Here is a 14,591-nt window from a genome sequence, read left to right as displayed (position 1 = left end):
AATTTGTCATACGGCATTCGAAAGATACAGTATCTAAGCATCTCCTCAGTGAATTTCAAAATGATCCATCGAGGGATTCGAGAGAAATTGCAATTTGAAGTTTTATGACACGTTTCATAAGGCTACCAGCAAAAACCCACTGGTTTGGTCCTATCTCTACAAACAAATTTTTTTTGTCTACTTGATTAGTACATGGCATTCGAAAGATATAGTAATCAAGTATATCTCCTGCAAGTTTGAAAATATTTCATTGACGGAATCGAAATTTATAACGGTTTGGATGTGGTATGCGGTCATAGATGGGTTTTCTACCAGACTTCAAGCGTGAATCCATGTTAGTCCATTGACTATTTAGATCGTTTATACGTGTCGCGGTTTTTAAAGGAAAACCTGACCATTTAATTACATAAATATATGTACAAAAGATGTTATTTATATGGTACACTGAAAAAATATGAAAATAGGGTTGTCTACCAAACGTTAAATTTAATGTGTAAATTAAAAAAATGAATAAAAGTCGGAATGTTTACTTCAAAAGGCCATATTTCAATGGTTTGTTGACCGATTCTAATTATTTTTTCATTATTGAACTAGTAGACGTTTCATCGTTAATTTTCATTAAGAAGAATATAAAATAGAATTGCCTACTTCAAAAAATAGACAACATAATTATCCTCAATTATATGTTCACTATTTAGTGAATACCTTTGTATTCAAAACGATGACCTATACATTAGTTGAATGCAACGAACGCAAACTACAAATGATGGAAAAATAAAACCATAAATTCAAAAAATATGAAGGTATTTGCTGATTCAGATCAATTTATGTTATGATACGGTTTTTGTTGGAAATTTTGTACAATCGCTGGTTGGGTTGACAGATGTTAAAACTGGTCAAAGGGGATGTTATTAGTACAAGTTCATCTGCTCATATCTCTAACATTTTATTTATCATTTATCAGTTTTATTGTCGAATTGAACTTATCATGAGAATTTGACATTCAGATGTTTATACAGCAATTGCAATCAACTAGTATATAAAAATGGATAGGCAGCTATTTTAAGACAAAAATATTTACTAAATAGTGATAATACATATAGTTGAGATCAACTATATCGCCTATTTATTGATGTAGATGACTCTGTTTTATATTCTTCTTAATGTAAATTAACAATGAAACGTTTACCTGTTCAATAATGAAAAAAATAGTTAGAATCGGTCAACAAACCATTGAGATATGGCCTTTTGAAGTAAACATTCCAACTTTCATTCATTTTTTTAGTTTTCACATTATATTTAACGTTTGGTAGACAACTCTATTTTCATATTTTTTCAGTGCGCCATATAAATAACACTTTTTGTACATTATATTTATGTAATTAAATGGTAAGGTTTTCCTTTAAAAACCGCGACACGTATAAACGATCTAAATAGTCAATGGACAAACATGGATTCACGCTTGAAGTCTGGTAGAAAACCCATCTATGACCGCATACCACATCCAAACAGTTATAAATTTCGATTCTGTCAATGAAATATTTTCAAATTTGCAGGAGATATACTTGATTACTATATCTTTCGAATGCCATGTACTAAATAAGTAGACAAAAAAAATTTGTTTGTAGAGATAGGACCAAACCCGTGGGTGTTTGCTGGTAGCCTTATGAAACGTGTCATAAAACTTCAAATTGCAATTTCTCTCGAATCCCTCGATGGATCATTTTGAAATTCACTGAGAAGATGCTTGGATACTGTATCTTTCGAATGCCTTATGACAAATTTATGGTCATTTTTTTATTAATAACGGTTTTAGGAACACCGTGAATGGAATGTGAAACGGAACCAGGATCATTGACGGAATTTTTGATAAAATATTGCTAAAGTTACCGAAGCTAGTGGACTCTTTGATAGGTAATCCTTAAAGAACAATTTCTCGCAGTCATTTAGTTGGTATTTATTTGCATGTAATCTGAATCTTAGACCACAAAACTTCCAATGAGAAACAGATTCATAACCTCTCGTCGGGCAAGGAAAGATATCCCAGAAATGGCACTGGATTTCGGGCAATGCAGAAAAAACGGTACTGTATTAGTTTCACGTTAATAATATGAGTGTACGCGGTAGAACTAAAACTGTAAACACCTTTGTTGGAATGTAATTATGCATGATGTATCCTCTTCAAGTGCATTTAGAATCGAACCAGCCTGCTTAACTTGAGATGGACCACATTTAATTGAAAATCAACTTTCTTTCAGATTCCTTTCTAGGAGAACTCGATACCCGAATTCACAGCCAGATTGCTAAGATATTTAAAGATGCATTGCATTGGTTTTCTTTGAAAATTTGTAGCTCTGTGACAGTAACCATGGCATAATCCGTGCATGCACAGAAAAAAATATTTTGTAATTTTAAATTTATTTTCATGCACATATTTGGAGCATGAATATAAATGTAAAATTAAGCTCCACCACAAATACACACAACTTGTGTAGTGCTTTTTTCAGATACATTTATTGTAATTTTACACGTTGATTGGAAATTATAGTTTCATTAAACGGCAAACCAATGCTCTTGAATGTATTTTTAATCCCATATTGCTGTAAAATAATTGACATGTAATATTACACGAACGAAAGTGTAAAACCGAAGTGCTTTCTGGTGCTCTCATTGAGTGCATCGAATTCAACTTAATTTTCAATCAAATTTTTGATTCAAGCTTTGTATGTTTACATTCGTATTAATTTACATGTCGTTTAATTTTCATTATTTTTTGGTGTGTGGCGTTCATGAGTTGGCATGCTATTTATTAATGCCATTTAGGTAAAAATGGTAAATAAGTAATTTAAACAAGAGCCTTATGGAACACGCATGTAGCAGTTTCAAAAAGTTGCCGTATCGTTATTAGAAAAGGTACTGTGCGTTGTTGATAACATTATACGAATAGTTGTTTAGAATTAACGGTGAAGTTTATCCGAGATAACAATTGCTACAGGATCGTAAGCTCTCTTACTGACCAAAAATATCGAAACCATTCACTCATTAGAGTGTTTAATTTTTGTTGATCGACAATCGTTCGTACCCTTTCCTTTAAAAAAGCAAATGGAATTTTCATAACAAGCCATCCATCTTAACCAAACTGGCCAGGCATAGTAGAATAGCATTGCAATCGGCCGTTACGAATTGTGGTCGAAAGTTGGCTTTCCTGGTTTATGAAAAGCAATAAATCTTACTTGTCTCCAGTCCCGTTTCTGCTCTGCTGCAGAAATTAGTTGTATAAATTAAATTAACGACTAATTGCTGAATCAGATAGATGCTTTAGAAAATGTAGTTTGATTCTATCTGAGCCAAGAATAATATTTTTGCATGACACTAGTGCACCTGGGAATTCGACGTTAAAAAATACGAACATACCGTCTAAAGTTCATCGCGTCGAATATTCCTCTTTATTCGAAAAAAATTAGTTATAAAAAATCCAACTGTTGTTTATGTATTCAATCGACACCAAACTAGTGCCGCGCCGATCCTATTGTGATTGATTTTTTCGTTCCGTGCACACGGATGGCTGATAACAAATAATGACACAGCTCAGCTAGCAAAAATCGAATTGTTGGCTACTTTTTACCAAATAGTTAATATGTTAGAGTGGGGTCAAGTAGGTCAGTTTTCTTTGGCGAGCTCGTACGATGGTATTTTTGCACTGATTTTGACAAACAGGTACTCGTTAGAAAGGTTATACATCTGGCCAAAGGTTTGGCAATAATGGATTTATGCCTGGCCAAATTTTTTTGAAGTTAAATCCAATAAGGCGAAGGTAGGTTTTCGATGTTTTTAAAATCTGGGGGTACGATAGATCACTATATTCCAAGTTAAGTTAAACAATGTACACGACTAGAAAATCACTAGTTCAACTTTTATTTGAAGAGTATTAATACTGCAGATTTTTTTAAAAATAAAATTGACGTCTCTCAGGTGTGAAAATGAGAAGTGGCAAATGATGTGAAAAATCATGACACAGCGAAAAGAAATGTTGAAAAAATATTCGACAGCTGCGTTTGGCTTTGTACTTACGAATAACTTCTTCGGTGTCCTCGTCGTTGCCAGAGTGTGGAATTGAAGATGTTCATTCCGGCTCACGTGGTTGATTGGATGTGAGACGATCAGATGACCTATAGTGCCCCCAAATAGCTGACCTATCGTGCCCCAAGCGTATGTTTCGTATTGATGTCCGTATTTTTTCAAAAGCAATAATATCAAAAAACCAACACAAAACTCGTGTTCAGCAATATTTTTTTCATAAAAAATAACTCACTTGACATTTTTTACATTGATTAAATGTACTGTACAAAGGACGAAAGACAATGCGTCCTCGTAGAACAACACGCGAAAACATAAATGACGCCTTAACTAATACAACTGATCCATGGTAACAGCCGAAATGAAAGTCGTCAACGATGTTCTCTACCGTGTATCTATTGTATTGTATTGTTTATTTTGGGTTTTAACCGTTAGGTCATTCGCCCATAACCGTGTATCTAATTCACACAAGAATAGTGACCTCTACAATAGCATAGCAAAGATAATGCCGTATACCTATTGTACCTCCATTCCTATTTGACCCCATTCTACTCTACTATGTTTTAATTGCCACAAAGCTCTACTGTATCGATTTTGTTGGCTATTTTGGGCAATTTTAAGTTTATGACTGATTCACTCTAAATACCTATCTGTCTTTCAATTTCATTCCTTACGTTTTTCTTAGTTTAAAGTTTGCAGAAAATTGCCAACAAAATCGATAAGTAGAACCTTGAAGTAATTAAAACATAGTAAAAATACGAAATTATCAACGTTTGCAACCATGATAATATTGGCTCATTAAGGGTCGCAATAGCATTCCCCATTTGTCGTCGTGAGAGAAATCTCACATCGTACATTCGTTGAATTCGCGTTGCTCTGAACTCCAACACATATCTTCATGAACTCATTAATTTAAATGTTCTAGATTGAATACCAGTCAAATCTTGCTGAAATATTATTCGGCATTCTTGTCCAATTCTGCTCAAATGCATCAACCGATTCCGGTTGCATTGGTTTCAGAATCCAATCGAGCAAAGCATGCATGATTGTCTATTTGATGTCAGAGTTAAGGATTACTCTGAAAAGTGAATCAATAAAATTGCAACAATTACTGAGCGTACATGATGGAAATTTGATCGAAAAAATCGAATACTGATTGTTTTTACCAAGCTTTTGTAGAGTTCTGAAGAAGTTATGAAAATTCCATAGATTCGACGAGTTAATTCGTATCCGGGGAAAGGACAGAATTCCATAGGGTTGGCCACACTGTTCCGTTCGCCTAGGGCCGCTTCGAAACGTGAGATAAAGCCGAAGATCAGAGGGCCCATGACGCCTCTGGAAACGTGTCCTGATAGACTGAAGGCTATCGTAGAAGGGCTCTTTCCGGAGCACAGTTCAACTATACCGTATGGCGAGGTAGAGCAGGACAATGCTGAAGTGATACAAGTTTCCAACGATGAGCTCGTTGCATTGGCAAATGGCTTAAAGGCGAAGAAAGCGCCGGAACCTGATGAAATTCCCAACATCGCATTGAGAGCGCCAATCCAGACACTCCCGGTTATGATTAGAAAAGTTTTTAAATAACTTCTAGATGAAGCCTACTTTCCTGACAAATGGAAGATACAGAAGTAACTGCTACTACCTAAGCTAGGTTAGATCTCTCCCCCGTCATATAAACCATTATGCCTGCTGGATACGCTCGGGAAACTCCTTTAGATGATTGTCCTTAACAGGCTGACAACAATTATGGATTGGATAGCGGGTTGTCGAAACACCAGTTTGGATTCCGGGGGGCAAGTCTACGGTAGACGCCATTCGAACAGTGATCGAGAGAACCAAATTACGCGCAAAAAGAGCAAAAGAAGAAATCGATACTGTGCCGTGACAACGACATCAAAAACGCGTTCAATAGCGCAAGCTGGGAAACCATTGCGGAATCACTGCACAAAATGAAGGTCCCTAATTACCTGTGTAGAATTCTAAGGAGTTATTTCCCGAATCGGGTCGTGATCTATAAGACAAACAGGGGACGAAAATCGGTTAGAATTACGGCGGGAGTCCCGCTAAGCTCTACACTGGGTTCAACGCTTTGGAGCGGGATGTATAGCGGCGTGCTGGCGCTTACGCTGGCTAGGCCTGGAGAAATTGTCGGGCTCGCGGACGACATTTTAATAATGATACTGGGAGAGCCGCCGAAAGAGTAGGAAATGTTGGCAATGGAGGTGATCGACAGATATTGGACACTGGATGCAAGAAGTGAAGTTGCAGATAGCCAACACAAAACGGAGGTGCTATTGTTAGCAACTGCAATGTGTTGCAGCGAGCACAAATCACTAACGGGGAGCATTTCAAAAAAAAAAAAGCTGGGTGTAGTGATCGATGACCGATTGAACTACAACACTCACGTCCACTATGCCTGCGAGAAGGCGGCCAAAGCTAAAAACGCTTTAGCCAGAATTATGCCGCACAATTGTAGCAAGAGGCGTCATCTGCATCATCATCAATACTGAGGAACGGAAGCTCTGTCTGGGTAGCGGCACTGGAGGCACAGCGGATGGCCTTGCGGGTCGCAATCGCGTACAGGGCTATCTCATCAGAGGCAGTCTGCGTTATCGCTGTAATGATCCCTATCGGTAACATCCTAGTGGAAGATAACGAATGCTTTAGCGGTGGTGGACCAGGGTAATACGGAAAACAATGAGAGCTGATTCGATGGCCAAATGCGTTGCGTTGTGACGATGATTTTGGCGGATTGCACACTGACTTCATCATGTATGACTGCTGATTATCTAATAAGAGTTGCTTAGGAAGTGGTAAGTAGGAATTCATACCAATCCAAATCATATTAAAACCTCAACACATAATAGCCATCACTGCCGGCCGCCCCCATCTCCATCGTTCACGGGGAAGGATAAAGGATAAGGTAGACGGGAAGTGTTGATGCTCCACCTACTTATGGTTGGACAGAGAAAGCGTAAAATTCGCAAACGAAAAAAAAGCAGTTTTTTCCACACCGTATGTCAGATCTCCATAAAAATTAATCAGCAGTACTGTAACAACATTCTACATACGCTGATTGATTTTTATGAAGATCTGATATACGGTGCGGAAAAAAACTGCTTTTTTCGTTTGCGAATTTTGCGCATTCTGTGTCCAACCTTAACGGAAGGACGACGATTCATCAGACTCTTCCATAGGTGTCGCGGAATTGGTGGTTTGGAAGGGTTTAAGGTTTAGGATTCGCTCCAAGCAAGCGATGCGACCTGTAAAGAATATTTTATTATGTAGTTGTTTAGATAGTCTTCGAGTACACGATCACTCGAAAAAGAAAAGATCTTGTTTAGTTTTTGGTTCTTTTTAAACTCTGGGCAGCCGGCTACCGACAGTATGCTATGTTTCCTAAACAAAGCAATTTAAACTCCACACAGCCGACCGTGGGAGTATTGCCTAGAAAAGTTAATCTTATCTGGGTAATGGGCCGGATCACTATCTATTGTAACGGTATTTAACCAGAATTCGCTACTTCTTCTCAGAGAAAAATTCATTTGGTTGAAAACTACCGAGTAATAACACGTTATACAGACAAAGAGTTATGATTCGATGGCAAAATGGCAGCATAACTGGGACTCATCGGTAAAAGGAAGGTTGACTCACAGACTCATACCGGTTCTCTCGACCTGGGTAAATAGGAGACATGGTGAAGCAATCTTCTATCTGACGCAGTTTCTGTCTGGTCATTTTTGTTTTAAACAGTACCTATAGCGGTTCCGACACGTGGTGTCACCCTTTTGTTCGGAGTGCATTAAGGTGATTGTCGTCTGTCCTAGATTCGCAGCAGCCCGAAGGGAGATGCCTTCGCATAACGTAGAGAATATTGTGGCAGATATGTGTCGAGACGAGGGCACTTGGAATGCCATCAGCAGAGTAGTGACACTAATACTGTCGGAACTTCAGCGACAGTGGCGAATAGAACATCAAGCTGGCAACACCCACTAGCAAGATATGGACGATACGGGCGAGTGGGTCAAGTTGGTTATAAACCGTGCGCGTGTGGCCGTGAAGGGACGCTAGCCAGGTCGTTTGGCTCCTCCAGATTTGTTCACGTCCCGACGGGTTCCAGCGCGAGCTACGGTCGTATGTGAACCGGCTTCGCAGCGAGGGTTTTCCAGCAAGCTGGCTCAACGGCAATGGGCTCAAGGAAAGTTGGGAGCTACTGGCAGCCACACCAATCCGATCGACGTTTCATCGAAAGCGGAGAAACGAGCAGTAAGTTAGCAACGCGAACCGGTAGTTTCAAGTCGGTGCAAAATCCTACGACGGTTACTATAAAGGAATGCAAGTCAAGTTCTCCGGATCGGTTCACGTCTCGAAAGGTTCCGAAGTTGGCGACGGTTCCGGGGTCGTCCCGCTACTCAGCGAGGGTCGAATAGCGACCTGGCTCAATGTACGCAGGGGGGTCTACAAGCTCAAGGACAGCTGACAGCTAATGACAGTAACACAGTGTCAGAGCTCAAGCGCAGTAGAGAAACGAACACTGAGTTAGTGACACCAACAGATAGCTTGACGTCGGTTAAAAATCCCCTCGAGGCAAGCTGTGAAGGAATGCGAATCAGGTTGTTTGGTATCTCTGGATCGGTTTACGTCTCCACAAGTTCCGATGTTGGCGCCGGTAAAAAAACAAATTTAAAAAATAATAATACAAAAAAGAAAACACTCACACAGCGAACATGCGCAGTCGAGGACCCAAGGGGCTCTAGGAAAGAAGATAACAAATACATAACGATGGTCCCGGGAAGAAGAAGAAACGGAGATACAAGAGATTTAGGTTTAGTCGGTAAACATGGAGAAATGTGCGAGTTGTACTAAAACTTAATTTGCCAAATTGTTCCATAAATAAAAATTAACCCTCTGGCACTCGTGAATGGCTCTCCGAATGAGCAGCTGCTGGTGTTGAAAGAAGATTTCACTAGAGTTTCTTAAAGTGTTACACTAAATACAACGACGAGAGTGCCGGAAGGTTAACGAACATCTACTCAAATGAAACCGTTATTAATTCACACACATCTAATGTGTGAATACGTCAAAAAAAATCAAAAAAACACTCCGCGTCATTCATGCTCGTCTTGGATGCAACTGTTTCGTCTAATCATACCAAACGTTCGAACAAGCCCCCCAAACCTGCCTGATCATACATTCAGCACAGTAATAGAATATTCGTAGTCTAAGTGATAGTACCGCTCCAGCCAGTTGCATGTTTTTCAATCACATAAGCTGATAAAGAATGTGCGCCACTGCAAAAATAAGCAGCATTCAAGTTCAAGTTCTCCGAAAAAGATGAAATTGCTCAGTGTTTCGTTACTTTTGGTATTATGTTCAGCAGTAGTCACTGACTGTAAACCGTTCGAGTTAGTATCCAACATCTATAGCACGGTATCAGACGTTGTGAAAGCAAAGCTTAGAATTGGTTCCCGATTGATTTCTAACGTTCCAGTCCTTTTACCCAGCTTCGAAGAAATCAGCGAATTCGGAAAGCAAACGATTTTGAGTTACCCACTGGAAGCCATAACCGCAGGAATACACACATTTTGTTCGGCGGCGGTGGCAACGAATGGTACCGAACCGTTATTCGAACCCGACTTGAGTAGGATGAATTATGTACTAATGACCGATAGCGGAAACTATTCATACTCGCTTGATCATTACGAAGAATTGTGGAACAGTTCCTTCTTTTCACATCAACTGAATACGGTAGTCCTCGTGACTGGTTGGTTGACAACTATCAACGATGCTAACGAGGCAGTAGACGCTCTTTATAAAGCATATCGAACTAGAGGTACGATAAACTTCATAGTGATCGATACAGCTTCGCATCTTAACACTTTGTACACGTGGTCATCGTTCAACACCAATAACTTGGGAGAGTCTCTTGGTGACGGTTTAGCCAAACTGGTACAATATGTGCCAGTAGAGTCAATTCATTTGATCGGGCATAGTTTGGGAGCACACATTGTCGGAGCTGCAGGACGGCGATTCCAAGAATTAAAAGGATTTAATCTACCTCGAATCACAGGCCTGGACCCGGCAAATCCTTGCTTCAATGAGGGTGAAAGTTTGTCTGGATTAAGTCGTGGCGATGCCGACCTTGTGGATGTGATTCACAGTAACGTAAGAGTTCTGGGGAAACGTGATCCGATTGGCGATATTGACTTCTATCCTAACGGGTAAGGCTTTCGTATCAAAGGCAGACATTCTTACTAGCTAACTCCGAAAACTCTTCACAGGTTAAATTCAATTCAACCGGGATGCTATACCATAATCTGTTCGCATAGTCGTGCTTGGGAATATTACGCTGAGAGTGTCTATCCGGGAAATGAACGTAATTTTATTGGGGTTAAATGCAACGGCCTTTCTGCGCTTATCAGTGGACTATGTCGACGACAAAAAGCTGTAATGGGTTACGCTGTTAGTAACAACGTCAGAGGAAATTTTTTCTTGCGCGTTAATTCGGATGCTCCTTTTGGAAGAAAAGATGTTTATTAAACGCAGGCGATATTGGAATGAACGTAAACCATATAGGATCAATAAATCTTCAATCACACCGCTCTCTTGTTTAAAAAATCCGTGAATTATTTTCTTTCAAGACTGTCGAATTTTCTTACACGTAAAACAAAAAATGCGGCGCCGATTGTTGAGTGGTGAGCGTGGCTACTTCTTAATCCAATGGTCTGGATTTAAAACCCAGCTGAGGTCGTTAGAATTTTCTGAGGTGAAATTTTTTTGGTCACGCCTGTTGTAGCACGATCGGTTGTTTGTTTTTCGATCTTCCGAGTCACTATTCTGTTTTAGTCTTTATTGGGTGAACATACGTTTAAAATAAGCACACTAAGATTTTGCATTTTTTAACTAGCGCCCTTCCCTTAAGCCAAGCAATGGCTTGTTTGCCCCCGAATTTGCTGTGATATCCATATCTACGGGGATCTTGGATTACTTTAACGCCGTATTGTATGAGGTACCGTAAACCGGGGTGACATTGATCACTTTTCGAAGTAATCATTGCATATTTTTAGACGTAACACATTTTTTTTCAAGTTTAATATTTTTAAACCATGTACTGATGTAAGGAGAACAAGATTGGATGGTTTTACCTAAAATTGTCCGCTTACAGCTATTTTTCCAAAAATAATTTCATGTTGATGTCCGTTTTCGTATTCCGGGGTGACTTTGATAACCTGCTTGTTCACCCACATTAAGTTATTGATGTCAATGTTTTTCATTCAAATGTTTGTTTAAACTAATTCTGGAAAGATACTCATTTTTAAATAGATGTTAATTGGTATTATACAAAGTATTCAATGTACTGTAAAATTCGAGTAACCAAAATTCGTATAATTTGTGTCCAACTAGTATAAAAGATTCTGAAAACCTTTAAAACTGCTAAAATTGTTTTATTTCAGTGCTTTATCAATGTACAAAATGTTTCATCCATTTTAACACGTTAGAATATTGAACAATAAAAAAAAGTTGCGAGTTTTAGCTTAAAAAAATTTGAAATAATTGCCAACTAGTTTCACAAAAAATTGTATTTGAGTAAAGCCATGTCAAGTGATCCTCGAATTTTTCGCAAAATCACCGATTTTCATGAGGTATATTTTATTGTATAGGGATTATGGTGAATAGCTTTTGGTATAAATATTTCGTTAAAACTCCCTGTTTTCTTTGAGATATTAACCCTTAAACTTTATTGTATAATAAAATTGTAAATTTTATATCTCAAAAACTACTGAAGATAATTGAATGAATTTTTGTACACTTATAGAATGATATTAACACTATCTCACAAAAATATATCTATTGTATAATTGAGTAAATAACGGTACTTTGTATCTATTTAAAAATTTCAATTGCATTTTTTCTTGTGTTCTTCACGCTAAAAATTTTAAACAAGTATGTCAAATTACGCAGCAATCCTTCAACTTCAAAAATCTGTATTGATAATTTTTCATTTTTGTTCCTATCCAAAGTTATGGATGATTTTGTAACGGTGTGTTCCTTCAACGCATGGCCCACTTTGATGCAGCCCGCGAACACTTACATATTGGCAACGCCGCACGTCGCCACGTCCTAATGCGCATCGCTTTGGAAAAGCGTATCTCATGTCCAAAATTGCCATCTCTGATATTAGAGTAAAAAGACAAGCTTTTCTTTACGGATTATTGAGGGTAAATGTTTTTCGAGTGATTTGCATACTTTTTAGCGTTATTATATTTTTCGCGAGTTATTGAGCAGTGAACATGTTTGAACCTGCATGGACACGATTTTTTTTTTATTTCACCACTTTTTTGTTAGTTGGTTCTGTCTTAGTGGTAGCACGGTATGTTTGCTCGCATTGTTGTTTATAATGTCGTTTTCGATTGAGAACCTAGACACTAACCCTGGTTAGTTGCTTCAAACAAACGTTTTCAATGGAACTGAGTTGGGTTCTCGCAAAACAGGGGTGGTGTGAGCGAACCCGAAATATTTTTCAGGTTGGAACCCAACTCGGTTTTCAGTTCAGTGACCATTCATAAATTACGTAACTCAAAAATTGCCCAAAATTGACTCTGCCTCCCCCATGTAACAAATTGTCACAAATTTCTCCACTCCCCCCTCTCCTATTATGTAACAAATTCCTAAAAAAAATTTTCTTCTTCGGTGAAAACATGTTACGTAACGATCTAACTAACTCCCCCTATGTCACAACTTGTTGTATCCCCCCTAAAAGCGTTACGTAATTCGTGAATGGTCCCTCAGTGGCGCAAAACCTAGGTTCAAAACTGGCATCAAACAAACGCTTTGACAGCAGTTAGGTCTGAAACTGAGTTAGTTTCTGCCTCAAGCAAAAACGACATAAAATCATTCTGTAAACAAAAACATGTGAAGTAAAATGTTGTTGTCATAAGTTGTTCCACATTCCTGTATAATGTTGTAGACAAATAATGAACTTGAATAAAACATAGACGTACTTTGACTTACAAAAGTGTCTTTGAAGATAGCAATAACATAAACTCATTACATAAGTTAAGTTTCGGTTATTTGCGATACAGTTTAATTGTGAGTAACGATAAATTATAATAAGAAAGTATTTATGAAACTACTATGATTTTTGTAGTGCACTTTGGTCAAAAAAATATAAAATAATCTCAAAATATCCGGAAAACATTCATCTTCGTTAATCCCTATAGAAAAGTTTGTTCTGTTGCAGCAATCGAGAGATATAGCTTCTGTTAGTCATGCGATGCACACTTTCAACGCGATGCGCATTAGAACGTCGCGACGTGCTGCGTTGCCAATATGTAAGTGTTCGCGGGCTGCATCAAAGTGGGCCATGCGTTGAAGGGACACACCGTTACAAAATCATCCATAACTTTCGATAGGAACAAAAATGAAAAATTATCAATACAGATTATTGAAGGTGAAGGATTGCTGCGTAATTTGACATACTTCATGAAAATTTTTAGCGTGAAGAACACAAGAAGAAATGTAATTGAAATTTTTAAATAGATACAAAGTACCGTTATTTACTCAATTATACAATAGATATATTTTTGTGAGATAGTGTTAATATCATTCTATAAGTGTACAAAAATTCATTCAATTACCTTCAGTAGTTTTTGAGATATAAAATTTACAATTTTATCATGCAATAAAGTTTAAGGGTTAATATCTCAAAGAAAAAAAGGATTTTTAACGAAATATTTATACCAAAAGCTATTCACTATAATCCCTATACAATAAAATATACCTCATGAAAATCGGTGATTTTGCGAAAAATTCGAGGATCACTTGACATGGCTTTACTCATTTAAAATAAACAAACTCTTAAAAGTAAATTTGGTACATCCCACTCTAAAGAAAAATAAAATCTCACTTGTAATTTATTACTCTTGCTCGAATCTGAGATTTATTTGTTTTATAAAAAATAGACACTTTATGAAGCTTCGTAAAAATAAGGTAAAGCCAAATTTCGGTTTTTTGTAGTTTTTGTACCCAAAAACCGAACAAAATACTCAAAAAGTATAACAAACCAGTATTTCATAAGTTTAGAGTAAAAATCATTTCAAACTAAAATGATTGGTAGACTATTCTGGTTTAAGAAGCGATCTACGAAAAAAGTTTCGAGTGATCAAAGTCACCCTGATGATCAAAGTCACCCCGGTTTACGGTAATTCTTATTTATTATCAGTACACAATACGTATATAATGTAGCTATACATGAATCATTTACGTGATGTTAATCTTTTCACCTTCAATCACAATCACAATCAGGGCCTAAAATTCTCATATCTATTCAGCGAACAGCAAAATTCAATGGATTTACCATCGTCATTTCATTGGTTTTTCGTTACTAAATGCATACAAAACAAAACAATAAAGCCCAAGAGCCTTCTTTTATCGAAGTAGGGTTTTCCTATAACAATACGAATTTTGAATTTCGTTATTTTTAACACTCAGTGAGTTTCGATTCTCAATTCAAA

General features: G+C 37.6%; 1 protein-coding gene across 1 annotated transcript; it reads left to right on the top strand.

Annotated features, from left to right (window-relative positions):
• The first annotated feature begins 9,297 nt into the window (after nucleotides 1–9,297).
• LOC131684429 (vitellogenin-3-like) lies at nucleotides 9,298–10,670 on the top strand. The gene is made up of 2 exons (XM_058967287.1): nucleotides 9,298–10,298; nucleotides 10,359–10,670. Exons 1-2 carry the CDS (start codon nucleotides 9,412–9,414, stop codon nucleotides 10,615–10,617), a joined length of 1,146 nt encoding a protein of 381 aa, XP_058823270.1. The 5' UTR covers nucleotides 9,298–9,411; the 3' UTR covers nucleotides 10,618–10,670.
• Nucleotides 10,671–14,591: the final 3,921 nt, after the last annotated feature.

Source organism: Topomyia yanbarensis, chromosome 2 (genome assembly GCF_030247195.1).
Source record: "Topomyia yanbarensis strain Yona2022 chromosome 2, ASM3024719v1, whole genome shotgun sequence".
In the NCBI taxonomy this organism is placed as follows: Eukaryota; Metazoa; Arthropoda; class Insecta; order Diptera; family Culicidae; genus Topomyia; species Topomyia yanbarensis.
The sequence above is the reverse complement of the archived record's forward strand: the minus strand, read 5'-3'. Positions and strand labels throughout refer to the sequence as shown.